The 22,852-nt window shown below is 37.2% G+C and overlaps 1 protein-coding gene across 2 annotated transcripts in view; it reads right to left on the bottom strand.

Moving 5' to 3' along the window:
- Positions 1–22,852, bottom strand: part of DENND1B (DENN domain containing 1B) — a 250,487-nt gene that overhangs the window by 99,309 nt on the left and 128,326 nt on the right. Inside the window, exons 6-10 of one of the 2 annotated variants that reach the window (XM_032770891.2) lie at positions 19,845–19,914; positions 17,406–17,486; positions 12,142–12,201; positions 9,897–9,950; positions 5,874–5,984 (exon numbers count right to left, since the gene is read on the bottom strand). In XM_032770891.2, coding sequence (XP_032626782.1) covers positions 5,874–5,984; positions 9,897–9,950; positions 12,142–12,201; positions 17,406–17,486; positions 19,845–19,914 — 376 coding nt within the window. The remainder of the gene's footprint in view (positions 1–5,873; positions 5,985–9,896; positions 9,951–12,141; positions 12,202–17,405; positions 17,487–19,844; positions 19,915–22,852) is intronic. The other variant, XM_032770892.2, reaches the window with a different exon arrangement.

Below are 22,852 nucleotides of genomic sequence, written 5' to 3'. Positions count from 1 at the left end.
GAAACATGCAAAAGAGTAAACAGAGTTGCAATTATGAAAAGATGCATACAAAACAGAAGCCTGCTTGATTGGGAATGAAATGCAAGCGTCTCACTGAGTTAAACCTATTAGAACAAATTAGATTAAAAATGCAAATGGTCCAATCACCAATTAAAAAGGCTAACTGATAACTTAATGATTCAACCCTCTCTTCTACATACTTCCTCCCTCAAAGTAAACCTTCTTTATAAATGCAATATTGTATTTTTCTCTTGCTTTCATGCCAGGGCCAGTCCTTTATCTTGAATACAACAAACACATCAAATTTATAGCAGACAAGTGCTAGACTTAAAAGAATTTTTTTCCAGATATATTCAAGTAATTTTGCATCCCCCACAAAAGAAGGGTAAGGAGAGATTGAGGGAAGCCTTGAATTATGCCTTCTGTTATCGGTCCTTACTGCCCTGAGATAGTGAACCGAAACAGAGCTGATAACTTGAAAGTGACATCACAACCCAGTCTTCATGAACTGTCATAAACAATTGGTATTAAGTCAACCCCAAAATAAGGGACAACTCCCTTAACAATAAAATGCATTTGTTATCACTACCTTTGAAAGATAAATTTGCTTAAGAATCAAAATTTAATATAGGAATATCAAAAGGATACCTTTTCAGCACAGTCAACAAAATATTATTTTATACATGCAATAGCCAAGAGAACTAAATCTAGCATACACGTCACTCAAATAGAGACTGTTTATTTGGAATATTTTTATTAACACACATGCATATTTAAACCCAGCAGTCAATCATTTTAATGAAGCAATGTATTAATCACATCAAAAAGCAAATGTAATCATTCTTAACTATTGAAAATAGTTTTGATAGAATAATTTAGAAGGGTTTATAGCTGTTATATATATAAAGAGCACCATACAGCAATAAGTAATTCTACCACCACTCCTTTTCAATTTGTAAGAGAGGCTGTTATGGGAGATGGGGAGGCAATGTGTACTGAAGTCCTGTGCCAGTGACACTCAACTCTACATCTCTATTTCATCAGACCTCACTAGTATGGTTGACCAATTTACCAAGCCCTTTGCCCAACATTCCCTGTAAACTGCATGCATGCACAGCTAAGCAACTGTTCTGTATCCACTACACGTCACATAGCTGGAAGCACAGCTGGTATAGAAGCACAAATCGCTCCCTGGCATGATTTGCTGCTTTGCTGTTATTGATCCTGGTTGGGCAATCGGGGCATGCTCAATAACATCTGCTGAAGCCATTGCCGACTCTTCCCTCACTCAGAACTAAAATTGGCTCCTTGCTATCAATGGGGGCTACCAGAGTACAGAGAACACAAATTGGAGGGGAGGGATGGCCTGAATTTATGCAGAGAAGTCAAATTGTATGTGCAGGGGAGTCAAACAGGTGGAAGCAGAGAAAAGAGAGAGGCAGATAGGCAAAATCAGGGATGGGGTAGGAGCCATGGTAAAGAAAGACGGAAACGTGCTGCCTGAGAGTGGCAGAGGGGAAAATCCCAGGGACAGGGGACAGCAAGAAAAAAAGTTACCTCCAATGAGCAGCACTTGCAGAAACAGAATGTAGGTAGCAGATGGGCTTTTCCTCGCTCCCTTGGCAGGACAGGGCATCTCAGCACCCACTTCTCAGTGCCAACAGGGAGGGATAAGGAGTGTGGCTGGGGGAGATAGGGGCTCATAGGAGGAGATGGTAGGACAGCTCCCTCAAGGACTGATGCTCCTGAATGTGACACAGATGTTCCTAAAATATCTTAGGTAACAATTACAGTAGCCAATTTTCAAATATCAGTAATGTGACTTTTTTTCCTTTTTTGTATTATCATTAATTATTGCATGAACATGGCAAAAATCGGTTTTGTCTGTGAGTACAGTTATCCAGACTACCAACAAATGCCAAACGTGGTATTTTTAGTTTCACGCATGGTCCTGAGTTTCATGATTGAATCTAAGAATCCCGAACAAAATTATTGTCAGCAAAAGGTCATAACTTAATCATGGATGTCATCGCTACTAGATGTGGAAGAAGGTCTCACGCATTCCAACTGAATGTTCAACTATTGGCATACTACTGCACAATAATACATGTCTTTACAACTCTCTGAACACACATATACATGATACTCTACTGTAGTATGCATTTTTTAAAGTCCTTAACTACACATTTTCATAATCCATACTTTAAACAGTCCTGAAATACTCATTTATACAATAGAACGTAATCTTTCTAAAAAGCAATTGCAATCCATTTTGTATGCTCAAACATAGTTCTGTGAGGGATTTCTCTCTCTCTCTTTTTGTCCTTAATAATAAATTGTAAGCTTGCCCAAGGACAAAAATGTAACACTCAGCGGAGTTTATAGCCCATTCAGTACAAAGAAAATTTAGAGGAAACATTGTCTTTGCCAGTACTGTGCCTTGGAAATGGGCTAGATGACTAAAATTTAATCCAGTTAAGACTCTGATATTGTTGGTAGGTTAGGAAAAATAACCAGAAGAAACTGAAGAAGTGATATCAGCTCCCTCATTCATGGGAATTTGTCTGCGATCTGTTATTCAAGTTGACAACTTGGGGATTTAATTGTATCTTAAGTTGTTTCGAGATGACCTTGATCGCTATGGACAAGAATATCTTTTCACCTATAGTTGGTCAAGAGATTTCAACATCTTCTTTCCGATGAAAATTTCACCATAGTACCTATGTCACTTCACTAATGGATTATTGCAATGCAATTTTTATGAGGCTGCATCTTACAACTGATCAGAAACTTCAGATAGTTCAGAATACAGCTGTCTGTCCCATCCAGACCCCCTCAGGCCTCCCTGTACAGGTAGCAACAGGCACATACCAACCCTTGAGGGTTCATCCACTGAACACTCATAAAATTAACAGGCCTGAAGTTCCCAAAGTAACAGTACACACCAGCTTGCAAGATTCAACTCAGAATCATCTCTTTGCTTAGTACCACAGCACTTAGATACATTTATAGTAAAAACAAGAATAAGTTTATTATAAAAAACCAGAGATTCAAGTGATAGAGAGTAAGAATATTAGAAACAAATGGTTACATATAAAACAAAATCATGACCCATTTTCTAGAGACTAAATTCAAAGTAACAGGTTAACATACTGTCTAAAGAAGTTTATTTCACTCCAAGTTCTCTACAATGTTTTCAACCAATCCTGGCTGAGGCCCCTTTGTCATGAAGCAAATTCGTTGCACATTTACTTTCTCAGTGAAGAACAATAGAGGTGTTTTCTTTGCCCCCCAAATACAGTAGAGCAAACCTCTGAAGAGCAGCTCCAGATAAGGTTCTCTCCCCCTTTCCCTCAGTTAGTTTCTTTCCAAAGTGCTCACAATCCTTCATGTGCATTCAGTTCAGACTGGTGATAGGAGATCCACTGTGAACAACCATACTCAGTTTATATGTAAAAAGATATATGGAAATACATCTGTTGTCTGACAGAAAATCTGTTTTGCACCTTTGCTGCTGACCAGTTCCTAGACACAGAAATTAAGAACATATTTTCTGTATATATACACATAATTCCTTGCACAACATCTGCACATGCATATGACAGTGATACTGATGATGCACGTGATACTGGCTTTTATTTGAGACCTCACATGATATTCTTTGGTGAACTAGAATGTTCATAGCAGACTCAGGAGATTCCTGTAGTCCCTATGTGCCCCCTGTCAATTGGAACTATGCCACTGAGATCAACTGAGATACTAAGGCTAACAGCCCTGGCCTTAAATGGGAGGGAGCTAGCAGCAAAAACAGGTCAGATTATACATCCCATTAAGCTTTTCAGCACAAAGCAGACTTAAACCCATCTTAACTGACTAATACAGGATCCTTGTAGGGGCATAAGGAACACCACAGTGACTCCTACATATCTCTTCTCCTAGAGCAGCACTGGGACTATTTATTGCACCCTTAGGGCTATTATCTCTCTTATCAGAGACCAAGCGTACATCTGGATTGGTGAGCTGCAAAGATGGCTTAATTCTACGTATTGTCCAACCCCTCTGGACTTCAGAAAACAGGTCAGAGTTTGTTCAGCTTAGAGGGTGAGGACCAAGGTGTCTTCTGTGAAGAGGCAACCATTTTAGAAGTCTCTTCCCTCATTGGTTTGATGAAATCCAAATTTGCTGTTCATGGTGTGATGCTAATCTGTTTTCCCAGGCTTTTTAAGGGAGGGAGGATGGGTGAAATGATGGGCAGAAGATGATGTGAGGTGTTCGTTTGGGATAGGTGAGGCTGGAAGGACTTCTGAGTTTGGACATCAGTTAAAACTGTTTATTGTTTATCTTTTATTGATAAGTTTTGTACATGCACTACTCTTGATGGACGCATTTTAGATAAACTGAAATAAATCTTGGACTATATGACTGAAATGGGAGATTCCAGCCTAGTCTGAATTTAAAGGAAAAGATCTAGCTTTTAAAAGTTAAAGGCACTGGGATTTTAAAAGAATATGTTTTTTTTTGAAAGCTTACAGTACTTACATCATCAACTGCTTTCTAAAAGCTGCACATCACTCATTCAGTAACAAACTATTTATGGGTTATTTAGCTTGGCTCTGCTCCTGCACCTTGAGGCATGCGAACTGATGTGCTTGCATTAAGACCCAGTAAAGTCATGTGGGACTCTGCACGATGCAGCAGCCCACACAACAAGTTGTATATTTGGGGACTTCTGATGTTTTTGTTTTCTTTTTTAATTGTAGGAACTGCTGCTACTTACTAGCATCCTTTCGCAACACAGGGTTTTTCCCACCCCACAAAATTTCCTTTTGGGCTCAATGGAATTTAAATTAATCTTTATATACCACATAGTCTCTGAGATCTCAAAAATATTACATAACATAGAAATTTGTTTTTAGAAACAAAATAGAACATCTGTCTATCTCTGAAGCTGTGTTTTTAAAACTGCATCTAAATCCTGCTCCCAAAGAAAACTGTTCATTTGCTGTTTAGTAAAGTTGGTAATATTGAATTACTACTATGGAAAATGTGTCAGATAAAAGGCTGTATACCGTACTGCTTAAAAGAAATAAAAGGATTTTCTGTGACTGAGTTTTAACAAAAGATTAAACATACTAAATGACAAATATATACTATGACGCAAATTAGTTTGTAAAATAATAGTCCCTTGCAACCTGAGTTAACCTCTCAAGTATCCAAACTATAAGAAAATCTCAACATTTAAAACAAAGGAATATCTGAATATTTAGATATGTTTTTGTAACCAAACAGACATTCTTTCATTTCTCCAGTCTAGACTGACATAAGGAAAAACATTTCAATGTGGGCAGTACCCTAAAACCTGTAATAAAAATGCTATTTTGAGTTGTAAATTATCATCAGTCACAAGAGCTGTTCCAAATCAGAGCTATTACAGTATATGCCCCAAACCACTATTCTGCAACAAAGATGAATCTACCTATTACCTGGTTAGGATAGCAGCTATTATTATGGCCCCTTGATTTCCTTCAAGTAGCTCCAATGGAATAAGCCACAAGTGAATAATAAAGATTTTATAATAGCCCTTAAGAATTCTTTATAGGGTAGCAGGCACAGAAATGAACTCTGGAGAGTTAAAGAACTCTCATCTCCTGATAAGAAAAAATAATTAACCTGACTTAATGTATCTGAGTAGGTCTTATATAAATCAGACTTTTGTACTTCAAGAGCCAGATTAAAACCATATATCAAAAAAAGTATGTAGATATTGTCTTACAAGTACACATGGAACATATCTAAATCTGCAGAGGTCTGTAGGTCTTTTTTATGAAATGCTCAATATATTCTACTTAAAAGGAGATGTGTGAAGTACTTACAGTGCTTAGTTTGCTAGAGGTAATAATGATTCGTCTCTCATGCAACATACTGGCATAAAGTTGCATCATGTTGTTCACATCCACAGCAACAAAATATTCAGTAAGATTTCTCTGTTTAAATAAATAAAAAAAGAACATAAATTAACAACGGTAATTGAGTGGAACATTTTGTTCATTTTTTATAAAATTTCGTACAACACAAATGAAAATCAATCCTGCCGGAGAAACATATCTGCTCATTAAATACTTGCATTCACACAATTCCTTGTCATTTTAAACACAAAGTAAAATTAACTTTAAGGTCTCTTCATTTTGTATTTTTAGTTATCCTTCTGGGTGGAGGGGAACTTTGTATTTTCAACAAATTCGGAAACATGGAAACTTTGGAACAGTATGTACTAGTTCTATTTAAAACAGCTATTCATTTTTATTTATATTTTGGGTTTTTAGTATGAATGTATCCTGGGCCCTATGTGAACATAAATTAAAATTTTAAAAAATGCATTGCTTTGCAAAATATATACAAAAGCATTCACAAAGACTTAGTACCAACCCTAGTAAATTAAACTAGTAAATTCCTCATTGTATGCTGTGTTGTTCTAGGCATCTTGGTCCCAGGATATTAGACAGACAAGGTAGGCGAGGCAATATCTTTTATTGGACCAACTTCTGTCAGCTTGAAAGCCTGTCTCTCGCACCAACAGAAGTTGGCCCGGATATAACCTTACTCACCTTGTCTCGTTAGTAAATTCCTCCTCATTAATGTATAAACCAAGACGTTTAATCTGTATAATAAGACTCCAGATGTGTCAATATATGTCACTCTGAAGCCTAAAATGTCTGTCGAGTCAGTGTGAAGCACTGGAAACAGTTACAAGTGTTGCTAAGGGCACTTGTTGAGAATATCACCAGGTTGAGTCATCACTGGGATTCTCAGTCTGTTACTGTCACATTTTTAAGTTCTTGGGCATTTTGACTTCACAAATTATTCCCATGTGGCATCCAGCTACAGTAAGGCTTGTATGCATACCTTGCCAAGAGTCCTAGATCACTGAGATATCAGTGGTAACTCAACCAATCATTAGCCTTACTTTATAGCTAATACGCACACAATATCATTGGTTGTATGAAGGAGACTACACAGATGGTGGATTATTTGGCCCAGCTGCCATTGTTCTGCAGAATCACCAACACAACAACAGAACCAGCATATACAATATCTAAAATACATATATAACCCCTCACCACAGTACACACTTCTGATCTGCCACCTGCACAAAACACCACAAATCTCCAGCACAACCCCACCCCCACCAAATGAAAATGAACACAACCACACACACCACCACTATCTGGGATTTATGGTCTGTCACTATCAATTTGTTTAAGTTCTCAGTCATTTTCAGCTTTTATATGCATGACTTTATGTATTACCCCTGTGTAACAACACAGGCTTTCAGCTACTAGTATTTTTATTAATGTGAAATGGTAAAATGGATCTGACTAGACAGATGCCTTAATTTCATCCTTAGAGCTGGCCATTAGCAGTACCTATACAGGGTAACTCTTTACTCCATAATGGGCTGAGTCCCACAGTTTAGGGTATGCCATGGTTGATGGGGACAAGGAACCCAAATGGGACTCACAGCTGTCAGTTAGGCTTCTCCAGCCTCTACGGATGGTGTGGCCCAGCATCTGCCCTCATGGTTCACTAATCACAGGAGCGTGGGTGTCTCAGATTGCATGGTCAGGGACGATGAGTCTTAATTTCATAGGTCCTACACTGAAAAGGAAAGCAGCTATCACTGGCCAGCCAGGGGGCTCAGAGTACAGGGAGGGTTTCTTCCTGATGACCATCTCACATTCCACCGCCCCCAACCAATTGTATGGTGAAACCTTTCCCCCTACTTCAGGTTTCCTGGGAGTCCACACCTGTACAATTTGTCCCTCGGTCTAGCTATGACAGCAGAGTGTGCTGTCCTGCCAGGCTCTCACAATGCCAATAAGATCAGGGGCATGATGATTAATGTTACTCTCAGCTCTACCAGTTGGCCCTGTGCTCTCAATGTACTGGGAGGGATGAGAGAAGGTGCTGAGTCCCTCTGCCATTACCTCCCTCCATGTGACAAAGCTGCCAAACACAATCACCCCCTCTAAGGGGTAGCAGGAGCAGAGATTACTTCCAGACCACACCGGGCTGGAAAGAGAGGGAGGAAATTCCTGTGCACCAGAACTGGGCTAATACTGCAAATAAACCTTAAATAAATAAATATTTGTTTACATTTTGCTTGGATAAGAATGGTCACTTTCTCCCTTGTGATTGTACTTTGGGGCGTTGGGTAGAGAAAGGAGAGTGAGTAAAAATTGCAAGGTAAGGCCTTGACATTTTCAAAGCATGAGGATGGAACTGTGTGAAGGACCCAATTTCACATAAATTGGGGCATACTGAATAAATCCCAGGAGAAGGCCTAAAAAGTAATGCCTAGCTCCCAGGGCATCAGGGCTGAGAGCTGGTTTAAGAGATGAAGGCAGGGGCTGCTAGGACTCAAATTGTTGTGTGGATAAAGGAACTGTGGCTCTTGAACAGCATGTTAATACTCCATCTGAGAGAGATGTCTGCCACGATGACTGAATTGATTCTAATTTACCAAGTACTAGCTGCATAGCATCTTATTTACAGCGCAGTTCTCTGTTGCTAAAGCTGCAGAACAATCAAAAGGTACATCTAGCTCTTCGCTTCAATAAAGCACTCTATATTGCTATATAGTTTTATTTATTTTTTTGCTAAAAATTGTCAGATTTATTTATATTTTAAGATGTAAAATGTAAATGTTCACTGCAATACTTTAAGCTTCACAGCAAAGAATTAGTGGACTAGAGTTCATTATTAATTTACTACCGTTTGCCTCCATCTATTTACTCCCTATGTAAAATCACAGGATCTTATTACTTCTCAGACTGAAAGGATGGGACACACAACTACAAATGGAATGAGCGGGAAAGAGAGGGTAGAGAAAGGCATCTCTACTTCCATTTTCTTTCCTTCCTATGAACTGTATAAAAATGTATAGCATTACTTTCACAACAACCACAGCATCTATCAACTGCAGGCACAGATTTGAAATACTTTAGTGAATCAATATTTAGCTATGTGCATCACATAATTTCTTCATGCCACCGCGCAGACTTAATTTGGGGAGGTGGGGGGGGTGGAATATCATAATTTCAATACTGTAGCAAATGGCCAGCTATAGCATGAATGTCCTTGATCCCACATTTAAATGCAAGATTTAAAGAAGGTGGGCTATTTAAATAAGCTATTCTTTCAATGGCTAGCTATTAAACATGCAGTCAAGCACACACTTGAAGATCACAGACACTACATTTACAGCCTGCTTAATGTATTTATCTGCCCTCCATCACATATTTGAATTGTGTAGAATGCAAACCTTCATTTAAACAAAGAAAAATCTTTTAACCATTAGAGCTGTCAAGATGACCTTCCAAATGTGAACACATGTGTCTTAGGTAGCTTGAAACAACAGCACTCAGAAAAATAAATTGCTTCCATTCATCTCAATGGGATGTTAATTCTGGCATTTAATTATGCAATTTTGGGGGGCCAGATATTCAAATAACTCAGGTACATAAGTGGCAGGCATGATTTGTATATATAATTACCATAAATGCACACACAAATGGGGTAACTGAATGTTCAAACAATGTACAGAAATAGTGGTAGTCATAGAAATACTTTGTATATTTGTTTATCACTGGATGATGCTTAATGCAGCAGTTCTTTCACTAACTAAAGATTCTTTTATTAGACAAAGGCTGTATTCTCCCCTCATTCTTTGTAAAAACCTCCGACTGACACCAATATGAGATCTTCTGTGGGAAGCAGTATATGGTTCTAACTTTGTAGGCCCAGCCATAGACCATAACTACAAATGTAATTCAGCCACACCGATCAAACAAGGTCAACACCGCTGTTTAGATATTTAAAAAAAACAACATACTTACACTTTCTGGGATTGTTGGCAATCCAGTTAGATCAGGAGTAATGAAGTACGAATGCTAATTAATGGGGGGGAAACAAAATTAATATTTTGTGCAGAAAGAGACCAAGAATACAAAGTGTGTATGTGCGTGTATATATTATAAAATAAAGCAGACCAGAACATCAAAGATTCAGCAGATCAAAAATCAACATGCCACTGCTTTAGAGTCATAATGAAATTATGCAAATTTTAAATACTGTGTCAAGACTGAGCATAAGAAACAGCAGATTCAATTTGGGACTAATGATTAAGCGTTTATGACAAATAGGTTTCCCCTCACAAAAATTTACAAGAGAACAAAATCTAAATTTAGACTGGAAGAGGAAAAATTATTTACCTAAGAAAATAAATTCATTAGGACAGAGTGAATGTTACTGCAGGTACAGTTCCCCTCAGTTTCACAACAATCTTTAAACAGAAAATTAGGACAAGACTACTTGACTTTCCACATTAATCTATGACAAATATTAACAACCTTATACAACTTTATATATTTAAAGGTTAAGCAACATTCAGGATGTAACAGACCAGATCAAACTCAGTACGGGTGTAATTCACTAATTTATATTAATCCAGTGACTTCAATACTTAGACAAGGAATGAATTTGGTTCAATAAGTTTTACATATCACAGTGTCCTAGCCTAAATCTTGTAGGAGAAAAAACTTTATTTATCCCATTTCCTTAGTGAGCATATACTCTACAATTTAAAATAACTGCCTCTGTTTATATCTATATCAAGATATAGATATAGATATTTGAACAATCAATATAAAAATAAAATGCATTTCTAGTCAAACTTTAAAAAGATTAACTAGAACATGATGAAATATATAAAAATATATAAAATTTTTAATACAGCTAGTGTTTAATCAGCAAATGTAATTTATTATTGCTATTTACTATATGCATGTAGGAAGATCTTACTGCACCAGATTGATGGACTTAAAGAACATTTGCCCCTTAACACTAATTAGCTTATTTGGCACTAGCTAAAAAGTCCACACACTGGTTATACAAAAATAATGCATTACATGACACTGTGCCCTGTGCACAATAAATAAACCAAGATACAGATGTGAATTAATATAGTAATGAAAGACAAAGAACATTGTTTTTCCAATTGCCAAGACCAAGAATACACCCAGATTGATGAAAAAATCCTCTTTCTGTTTATAACAAACTTTTAATTCTCTTCTCTTTCCCCACTACCCACAAACACAGAATATTTAAGGCTATATAATATTATTCAGTAGTAACTTAGAAGTGAAATAATCAATAATTTTCTAATTGTTCATAATTTTAACAGAGAAATAATCAGTTCAATGAGCAGAACAGCAGAGATGTGCAATGAGAAGACATCACCCACTACTGCCAGACACCAGAGCCATGATCAGCTACAGTAGAACCTCAGAGTTACGGACAGCAGAGTTATGAACTGATCAATCAACCACACTCATCTGGAACCAGAAGTACAAAATCAGGCAGCAGAAATAAAAATAAATAAATAAGTAAAATAATAATAATAATTACAAAAACAGCAAATAGCGTACGGCACTGTGTTAAATGTACACTACTAAAAAAAATAAATGGAAAGTTTAAAAAAATAGATTTGACAAGGTAAGGAAACTGTTTCCATGCTTTTTTCATTTATAAACAGCATTTTTTCTTCTGCACAGGAAAGTTTCAAAGCTGTATTAAGCCAATGTTCAATTGTAAACTTTTGAAAGAACCACCATAATGTTTTGTCCTGAGTTATGAACAACCTCCATTCCCGAGGTGTTGGTAACTCTGAGGTTCTACTGTATTTCCAGTGGAAATAATATAGCTTGGAGCACTGCAATCTATTCTGAGGTCTCTTAGGAAGATACACAAGATCTTGTAATAGGTATGTGCTGGCCACTATCATGCTTCTGCTATTTAAAAAGTAGACGTGAGACTAAATATAGGATATTTATTCCATCATCTCCATTTTAAAATTTTTGTTTTTGCAGTCGGATTATAATTCACACATGCTGCAGTTTTGAAATAAGGTCAGTATAAACAGGAATATATTAATAAAGATTGGGGTTTTAGACTAGAAAGCCACAGAATAATCATTTTCCAAAAGACTATATAAGAACAGCCTGAAATCAACAGAGAAATCATCTGGCAAGCAATTATTTCTTTCATCAGTAGGATTTAGGTAGCCAGTTCTTTTAAACTCACCGATACTAGGTACGGCTGATTTTTCAGAACTTGCTCACTTGCAAAAAACATCTCTTGATTCTTATGCAACATGAGAGAAAAATTGAACATTTTGTTTTTTAAACCAAAAGATTAAATCTGATTCATAATATTTTAACTATAAAAGTAACTGGGGCAAAGATTTCAATATGCAATAATCTTTTTAGAAGAATGAAAATGTCAAATGACTTAATCAGTAGAATTTCAGGTTCTGACCTTCTACATAACAATGCAAGACTCATTTGTTGTATATAATTAACTAAAATACTATAACAGATCAACAGAGAATGCATAATAGCCATGGATAAAATGGCAGGGCATAAAATGTATTTGCAGGGTGATTAAGCAAAGTTAAAGATTGGGGGCGGGGGTTGTACTTTTGTTGGTTGAAGAGAGTAGAAAATCTCATCACATTGTGTGCTGTATTTGTGTTTACCTAGGAGTTAGACTTTCGTTTTTTAACATTTAATGATGACATCACCCAGACCTTGGTTCCATATATTGAAACAAATTTCCTAGGTTGGACAGTTCTGATTTCACCTCCTGAGCATCAAAGCAGTCACACTGTGTTACAAAAGCATCACAGTGCAGTTGAAGTATAAGTATCAGTAAGAGTCCATAACTTTCAACCACCCCTCAATAAAGCTCTATCTAGGGGTGCAGCTTTCTGACTCACATATTCAATGTACATGTAATCAGGGGAATGGACAGGCTTGAAGTGTGGTAACAGTCAAAAGAGTGACTCACTCATCAGATCTGTTACCTGTGTATATTCAGACCACAACTGGCTGACATTTCTGTCAAAAGTTAATCATTATTGTGCAGGGCTGCTGGGGGGGGCGCAAGTGGGACAATTTGCCCCAGGCCCAGGTCCCCACAGGGCCCCCCCATGAGAATATAGTATTCTATAGTATTGCAATTTTTTTTTTATGGAAGGGCCCCCCAAAATTGCTTTGCCCCAGGCCCCCTGAACCCTCTGGGTGGCCCTGTTATTACATTTTATTCCTGTTAGCTATACAAGGCCAAAACATCAAAGGGCTTGTCTACATGGCACCACAGTGAACTACAGGGCTGTGAACTGCAGAGCTCACCAAAGCATGACATACTAACTTCCCTGTGTGGATGCTGCTGGTGCAAACTAAAAGATGTTTACTTTACAGTAATGTAGCGCTTCCAAAACACTACAGCACAAACTAGGTACTTTTTAGTTTGCACCTGTAGCATCCATGTGGGGTAGTTTGCATGCCACACTTTGGTGTACTCTGTAGTTGACACCTCAGTAGTCTGGGCTTCAAGGCATTGTAAACAAAGCCTGAGAGTGTGTGACCTGGATTGCATTCTGGTCCACATATCATCAACAGAATGCTTTAATATGGTAAGTTCCATGTGAAGAATCTTTTTTTTTTTTTTTTTTTTTTTACCAGTGCTGATGTGTGAGACTGAAAGAACACAGCTTGCCTTCCAGACCTCAGAATGAGTTTGTGGTGTTTTTTCCAACTGTCAGCATCTTTTTACTTCTGTACCAAGAAATTTGACCTAGACCCACTCAGGGACAGTAAACAAGGAATTCCATAGTGCCATTTTTACAGTCATTTTCCAGAATAGAACTTAATTTTAAATCTATTAGCATCCACAGTTTAAGACCGTGCTACTTAAATATGGGACAAAGGGACGCAACAAAGAGATACAAATTTAAGGCAGATGGCAGACTAGAACAGCTTCTGGATTCCTGCAACAGTGCCAGTTACCAGAGCACATGGGTCTAGATCAAGTTCAGCAAGGACTTCTCACCCAGTTTGATTGATTTAGTCCATTTGTTTATTTGTTAAAAGTCCTAAAATTTGGTCCCACACCACTTCCTGTCTCCATTCATATAAGTACCTTTCATGTAAATGGATTCTAAAGCAAAAATTGTTTAGCACAGTACTTTCTCCTTCCCTGAGACACACAGGAGATGATGGCCAGGGGATGATGGCTAAAGGAATAGCTTCCCTTCCAGTCAGCCTGCAGTTTAGCTAATCCCACTTTTTCCCTCCATCCTCTTAACCCAAGGGAAAGGGGGAACCATTAGAGAAGCCACGACTCCTTTCTTGCTGCTGGCAAGACAATGACCCACCCCTTTAAAGTAGCCTGGAACACATTTTAATCTCAGGCAACCTCTCTAAGATGAAAGGCAACAACTGTAAAAGAGAATAGCAGCAATTCTCAAGAGGTAAGACAGGAAGTGAAGAAGCTTGCTATAACCAATTGTGACTAGAGTAGAAATTTTAAATAGGAAGGATGTAAATTGCAATACTCTTGCAATACAATACTCTTGCAAAAAGTGCCAAGGTGTAGTATTAAATGATATATTGATTTTCTTTTCTAAAATATATTCACTTGGTTGTTGTCTTTAAAATAACTTGAAATGTTATTTTGAAGATGTTGAAAAATTTGAGAGCCATAAAAATTATTTGAGGGCTAGATAAAATGCCTTAGAGTGAAAGACAAAGAGCTCAATCTGTTTAGTTTAGGGGGAAAAAAAGAAGAGTGAGAGGTGACTTGATTACAGTATGTAAGTACCTTCATAGGCAGAAATATTAGATACTAAATGACTTCAATCTATCAGAGAAAGGTATAACAAGAACCAATGGCTGAAAGCTCAAGCCAGACAAATTCAAATTAGAAATTTGGCACACATTTTCCATAGTAAGGGTGATTAACAATTGGAACTATCTTTCCATTCCACTAATATCTCAGGAGAACGTTAAACAGCAACTACTAAAGTTGGACATTTCTAAATCAGCAGGTCCAAATATCTTCCATCCAAGTGTTTTAAAAGAGCTGGCTGAGGAGCTCACTGGACAGTTAATTTTATTTATTTGTAATAAAACTTGGAACACTGGGAAAGTTCCAGAAGACTGGAAGAAAGCTAATGTTGTGCCAATTTGTAAAAAGGGTAAAAAGGATGCCCCAGGTATTCATAGGCCTATCAGTCTGACATCAATCCTGGGCAAAATAATGGATCAGCGGATATGGATCTCAATTAATAAAGAATTAAAGGAGGGTAATGCAATTAATGCAAATCAACATGGTTATATGGGAAAAAAAGGTAGTGTCAAAGTAACGTGATTTTTTTGATGAGATTACAAGTTTGGTTGATAAAGGTAATAGTGTTGATGTAATATATTTAGACTTCTGTAAGGCTTTTGACAGTATCACATGACCTTTTGATGAAAAAATTAGACAGATATAAAACTAACATGGCACACATTTAATAGATTAAAAGCCGGCTCCTGATAGGTCACAAATGTAATTATGAACACTAAATCATCATCAAACGGAGGTGTTTCTACTCAAGACCCCCAAGATCAGTTCTTGACCCTACGCTATTTAATGTTTTTTATTAATGATCTGGAAGAATGAATAAAATCATCACTGATAAAGTTTGCAGATGAGACAAAATGTGTGGGAATGGTAAATAATGAAGAGGATAGGTCAGTAACATAGAGCAATCTGGATCACTTTGTCAGCTGGATGCAAGCAAACAATATACATTTTAATATCACTAAATGTAAATGTATACATCTAGGAATTAAGAATGTAGGCCACACTTACAATATAGGGGGCTCTACCCTGGTAAGAAATTACGCTGAAAAAGAGTGGGGGTCATGGTCAATAATCAGCTGAGTATGAGCTGCCAGTGTGGCCAAAAGGGCTAATGCGATCCTTGGATGGAACAGGGGAATCTCCTGTAGGAGTAGAGGGGTTATTTTACCTCCGTATTTGGCACTGGTGTGACTGTTGCTGGAACACTGTGTCCAGTTCTGGTGTCCACAATTCAAGAAGGACATAGATAAATTGGACAGGGTTCAGGGAAGAGCCACAAGGATTAGAAAACATGCCTTATGGGGTAGACTTAAGGAGCTCAATCTAGTTAGCTTAACAAAGAGAAGGTTAAGGGGTGACTTTATTACAGTCTACAAGTATCTACATGAGGAATAAAGATTTAATAATGGGCTATACAATCTAATAAAGAAAGATATAACACGACCCAGTTGCTGGAATCCAAAGCTAAACATATTCAGACTGGAAAAAGGGTGTAAATCTTTAAAAGTGAGAGTAATTAACTATCGACTGTCCATCATCGATAATTGAGATTGGATGTTTTTCTAAAAGATATGGTCTAGGTAGGTATTTTGGGCAAGTTCTATGGCTGTGTTATACAATTCTAAACACAAATCGGAAATACTATATATTATATGCCAAAAACATACAACCTAATGCTTCATTAATGTTACAAATTCAAAATACAAAAAAGGTCAAGAACTGCAAAAATTGGGGTTCTCATATAACATTAACTTGCCCACATTTGGCATGCTGCTTCATTTTTCTACTCAACCAGTATATATTTTAGCATATCGTTCAAAAACACAATTTCACCCAGAAAAATATTAACTATGAAAGGTTAGGGTAGGGTGACCAGATAGCAAGTGTGAAAAATTGGGTGGAGTGGGGTGAAATAGGCGTTTATACAAGACAAAGCCCCAAATATCACGACTGTCCCTATAAAATCAGGACATCTGGTCACCCTATCTCAGGGAATAGCACTCTTTGAAAAGCAAATCCAATATGATAGCAGTAAGTGATGAGTGCAACACTTTGCTGTTCCTGTGGGAGCCATAATCTGCTACAATTTTAGGACACATACCCACATCATCTTACATGTTTCCAATTTCATTGATCTGGTCCTGCAGAAATCTTTACACAGTTCAGTAAAACCCTCCTTTTCTTTTCTGCACTCCACCCTGGCATGATCAAGCACAAGTGCGAAAAGGGAGCAACTGCAGGCAGGCAATAGAAAAGCCAAGTTCAGACTGACATATGACATACCCTTCCCTATTCAGGAGTTCAGAAGCCAAGGCACAGATCTTGATCCACAGCAGGAGTAACTAAAGATACTCATCTGAGACAGCAGTCAACGAACAAGATAGGGAGTAGCATTGCCAGTTGCTATGGTAGCTTGCCCTCTTACCCATACAGCAAACCTCAATTTCTACTAGGTTAGGACTGGAGTCTGCATAAACAGACACACACACACACTTTTTACATGGTAAGTGAATACAGCATGGCAAGCCATTTAACAATAGGAGGCAATATGATGAGATATTAATAATTTAACACCAATATCCAGGTTTTGTCTGGGTTTTTTGACCACAAGAAACTGTACATTTTTACAATAAAGAAATATTACACAGGATACCTACCACGTTTAAACTGACAGGAGTGTTTGCCTTTGGCACAGGGTGGCTATACAGTGATTTTAACATATCATTCAAGTCATTTTCCTACAGGGAATATTTAAAAAGAAGTACTTAATAATCATACACAAATAATACATATTCCATTTTAACAAGTATCTTTTCATTTAATCACAGATAACTTCATCTCATAGTGCAACTGCCATATATTAAAGTACACGCACAATCTACTTTTATGGCTCAGAGAACGATCATTTCTTGCAAGTTCTGAAGTCAGTTTCTTTAACATTTATTTTCTTTCTCTACACTTCCTGATATACACAAGTAATATAACCATGTTACTTGAACCCCTTCAAAATGGTTCACGCTAAAAATGGTATTAACACAGTTTATCGGGCCTGACAACACCTTTCTAAAATTGTATCAGCTTTGGGACCTCTCTGTACAACATTTAACTGAATTTATAATCAAGCAAAGATATGGTGTACTCTACATATGGCTTGGTTCTGTACACAACATGGTTAGCACAAGTTTAACAACCATGGCAGTTTATGTGCCTAGGCTGCCACATGGTTGTCTTTCTGTGACCTGACCAGGTCATTATACTTATGTTGCTTCAAAGACAAGACTCCCTAATCATATTTGTGTTACTGAGCTGACTGGGTCTTTTTTCCTCCTACCTCTGCATATAATAGGACATCGCAGGAAGCATTTCCCTTTGGATTGCTTGTTGCACTCAATGTATATGTCCTACAGGCACTCTAACCCCTACTGAGATTATGGGATAGCGCCTCTGATTTTCCCAAAATGCATTAACGCAAACATAATTAGGCAGAGCAGTACATGTGAATGCATACAGATGTCATACGGTAGAACAGTAAATAAAGCTGCCATGGTAACACAACGCAAATGTGTTTTTTGTACTGGGTCTGTTTAGGGTGTTACAACCTGGTTTCCAAAATGGAACTGTATTTAGGAATGGTAATAGAACTTAGATCACGATTTTTATATTCATAAATTCAGTCCTAAATTGAACAGGCAAAGCACAACAGCTTGAAATATTATCAAATAGTTCGGCTAATGAGATCAAGCTAAACGTGGAGAAAGGGTCAACAAGTCAGCAGAACTGTACATTCAACTTTCATAGAAACTTATCCAAGTTGTCTGAAGAGGGCTGCCATCTCTCTATGCAAAGATGGGTGGAGTTACTCAGGTATTAGCAAATAAGGCCTTAGGTTTAGATCTTTGACTCGGTCAGGGAGACAACAAGGAGCTCTCTGATAGATTTATTACTCCAAGAGATGGGGAAAGAGGCAGTACACCAAATCAAATACTTCACTTTGTACAGTGCCAGCAAGAACTTATGGCCCACTAAAGCATAGAGTTCTTTAACATATACGATAATAAAGTCGCAGCTTTGTCAGCTAAACGTTGAACTACTATACATTTGTTTAGTGCCAACAAGCACTGGGAAAGCCCCAAAGGTAAAGACAGGCTTTGCCCTGCATGAGGCTTGTCATTCAAGCAACTAAAAAGCCCTATTACAATTAAATAGTAAGATTAAGACAAAACAAAATTTAATATGATTTAATATGCTAACAATGGGATTTCAGTGACCATTACATTCTGTTTTACTTAAGTTAATGCAACTGGGCTACTATATTTTCTTTATCTATAAAATGTTATTGTTTTCTTTAACCTGTTTCCGATAGGCATAATTATTGCACGTATATTCTTGCAATCTCAGCATCTGCAGCCAACAGCATATGGCTAACCTTTTTCTCATTTAAAAATTACATTTAGAATACCCAGATACTTGAAGCAGAAAAGTATATCTTTAATATTTTTAATACAGATGCCAGTATTTTCTTTCCTGTGTAATCCTGTGAATATATCTAATGGCTCATGAATATGCAAACTAAACTATCATGACTCTTCACTGAGTGCTGCAAGCAGTTTCCCCCTTCTAGTCAAGATGACAGTATGATGAAATAGTTTTTAGTTAATATGAAGGACAAAGTAGTACATCAAATCTAATGCAGTTCAGAAAAATTGTTTGTATCTGATAAACCCCAAATCTCAGGAACTATCTGGTTAACAATCAACATATCATGGAGATCTCCAGTGGCTTGACGCTCTGCTCACACTTAGCCCAGGACTGACACTTTGCTGTAGTATGTTCTCAGCAGTTTTTTTAAATTAATACATGACATCCACGTAATAGTGGCAGCAGCATATCCAAAAAAAGTTTTAATAACATTGGAATATGGCAAACTTCCTGTCCACTTAGCAAAATTAAAATGCATACTTTTTTATTTTGTTGCAAATCTTAAATACATTGTTCAAACATGCAGATAGTATGGAACAGTTTTGTAGGATTTAAAATTATGATGATTAATTTCAAGTAAAATATTTTATTAGAAATAAACAAATAGCTAAAAGTACCTGTTCTTTAGCCAAATAATCTGCCAGAGTATTTAACAATTTGTAGTATACCTCAAACCATGGCAGGTAACTGTAAAACAGAAATATGTATATTATTATTACCAAATATAACAAGAAAATTATTGCTTATTTTCCAGTTTCCCATAATATTTATTGCAGATTAACTTTAATCATATTTCCATCATAAACATTTTGAGCAAATGCTAACTTGCATTTTTTTATGACAATATATTATTTCCAGAAAGCATAATAATTATATTTCTTAAAGTTGTGCTTATTATATAAAACTATACTTTTAAACATCCAGTTAAGCAGTACTATTAATGCTCATATTTCAGCACATAGGTAAGCCATTTCTGGTTATACAGTAAGACAGACAAGCATTACAGACAAAAGTGAAGACAGATCTCAAAACTGTTTTGATTTTTCCAATGATATTTTAAGTCCAAAAGCATTTTAAACATTCCTGAATTGATACAAACGTGCTCAGTGATTGTAGTTCTATGTACTCATGCAATTTGTTTTTATGAAAATAGATTTGCCTTAGACCCCAGTCCTACACTGTGTAGTTCATGGGCAGACTGCCATAACTGTATGGAACCTCCAGTTAGTCTCTGGGGTTTTCTGTGGACACAACTGCCCAGCCACATGCAAGACTGGCTCTTTAAAGCACTATTCAAAAATATGTCGAATAAATATTGGTCTCTCTGCAAAATAATCTCTACATATAGACTTTAGAAGCCATGTTCATGTACAAATATTAGTCATTTACATGTATAAATATATGAACATAAAGAATATTTAATAATCTTCAAACCCAAGTCTGCAGTCCGTATGCATGCGGCACTCAGACCTCAAAGTAACTATCAGATAAGAAACGTGGTCCCAATCTTTCCAGTCCTTACACACATCAGTAACTCTGCATCAGCAAACTATTAGGTTTCCAGATGATGGGCTTTTATCTCTGACTTCACTAATGACTGGACATTAATTCTTTTAAAATGTAAAAAAAAAAAAACTTTCCAAAATCATTTTTCATGCACACAATTTAAGTTTAGTAAATCTTACCACTACTACCCAAAACAATACCAAGATAAATTACATATGTACAAGCTACTATGTACATTTTCTTCTGTTTTAGTATTTCATCACAAATATAATGGTACCACTAGAATACTGCCAATTGAATACTTCAAGGTCTATAATTGGTTTAAAAGCTTTGGGAGGAAGTCTTTTTTTTAAAAACTGAACATTATTTCATTACCAAAATACTGTAATGTAATTATATCACATAGAAACCCACAAATGCACATTGTACAGCAGCATATTATAAATGCAGTATTTCACAGTATTTTTTTAACATCCAATACATGTTTTGGATATATTTGTGAAGTTTAAAGGATATGTATCAGAGAGTATTATGCTAGCTGCATGTCAATTGCCAAAGAAAACTCCCAGGACGCAGATTCTAGAAGCTTTTCCTCAGAGGAAAGGGAAACCTGTTAAGGTAGTCCTGGGTTGGTGTGGAAGCCAGTCTTGTCCAGTGAGTGGACTGAAGAGTTAAAGTTTTTTCATAAAAACTCAGTTGATCAAGTCAAGGCTGAAGGAACAGAATCTCCAGTTTTCAGGGCAGGGAATGGTATACATTCACTACTTTAGTTTGGATTTGGGACATGATGATTGTTTACATTACAAAGTAATTTTAGTTTGCTATTCTTATAGTTACTTCACTGTTGGTTCTTATAGTAATTCCTCTTTTGCCCGATTCACTTTTCCTTTTCTATCTTTGTATGTTTGGGAATGATCCATTACTAAAGTTATAGTCTGCAAATCAATGTTATCTTTTAATCTATTTTCTCACATCTTATGGAGAATGTTTTATTAAAAATAATAGTAGCAGTGTTCAAAAGGGATGAAATAGTATCTGATTTTACTGCCTTTGCAGCACACTACTAAATACTGTAATCCAAGAAGAAGATTATTAAGCCATGGAAATAAACAACATTATTAGTATTAGTTACGTGCCTACAGAGTGCTTGAAGCAGGGTCGCCCAGAGGATTCAGGGGGCCTGGAGTCCCAGGGCGGAAGGACCCCCACCACGGGTCTTTGGGGCCGCCTGAGAGTTTTCCAGGGCCCCCGGAGGGAGTAAAGGACCCCGCTCCAGGGGCCCCAAAAAACTCTGATGGGGGCCCCTGCAGGGCCCGGGGCAAATTGCCCCGCTCCGGGCAGCCCTGGCTTGAAGCTGCATAAGACAAATATAAAAACAGTCCCCGTCTCATGAAGCTTAAATAGTAGAAGGTTAACATAGATGAGATGGGATACACTGGAAGCCAGAGCTAACTTGCAATGTTTTTCTTTTTCTTAAATATTATTTTGCATTCACTTCCTGTTGGCAGGGTTTAAAAATAAGAGGCTTTTGGACGCTAAAGGAAGGATGGTTTGCTTGGAGAATTTGAAATAGGCAGTTATTCCATGTCAAAGAGGAGGTGCAGAAAAATGCACCAAGATTGGGGACCAGCAGAAGGAAATAAATGGAGTGTCTGTAGAATGACAATTCATGATCCATGGGTCAGGTGAGACCCAGAGGAAACTGCAAGGTGTTCAATTTATCTACCTCAGAACAACTTCATTGATTCTGACAGGGATTTTACTCCAAGGAGTTTCAGAACTTAAAATCTAATCTGTGACCACCAGAAATCTTTCCACAGAATCTAAAAGCCCATCTTATGTTTTCCACATGTCTAACGAGACATGTCTGTAAGAATACATTAATGGAGAGTAGTGAGCAGTTGATTGTTTCCACAAGTGGAGACAGAATAACCAATATCTTCCGTCTGGCATTGTCATAAACAGATAGTAGGAGTTAATAGAACAGAAGTACTTTATATCTCTTTTGACTGTAAAGGGTTAACAAGTTCGTAAGCCTGGCTGTCACCTGACCAGAGGACCAATCAGAGAACAGGATACTTTCAAATCTTGAGGGAGGGAAGTTTCTGTGTGTGCAGTT

Source organism: Chelonoidis abingdonii, chromosome 7 (assembly GCF_003597395.2).
Source record: "Chelonoidis abingdonii isolate Lonesome George chromosome 7, CheloAbing_2.0, whole genome shotgun sequence".
NCBI classification, from domain to species: Eukaryota; Metazoa; Chordata; order Testudines; family Testudinidae; genus Chelonoidis; species Chelonoidis abingdonii.
The sequence above is the reverse complement of the archived record's forward strand: the minus strand, read 5'-3'. Positions and strand labels throughout refer to the sequence as shown.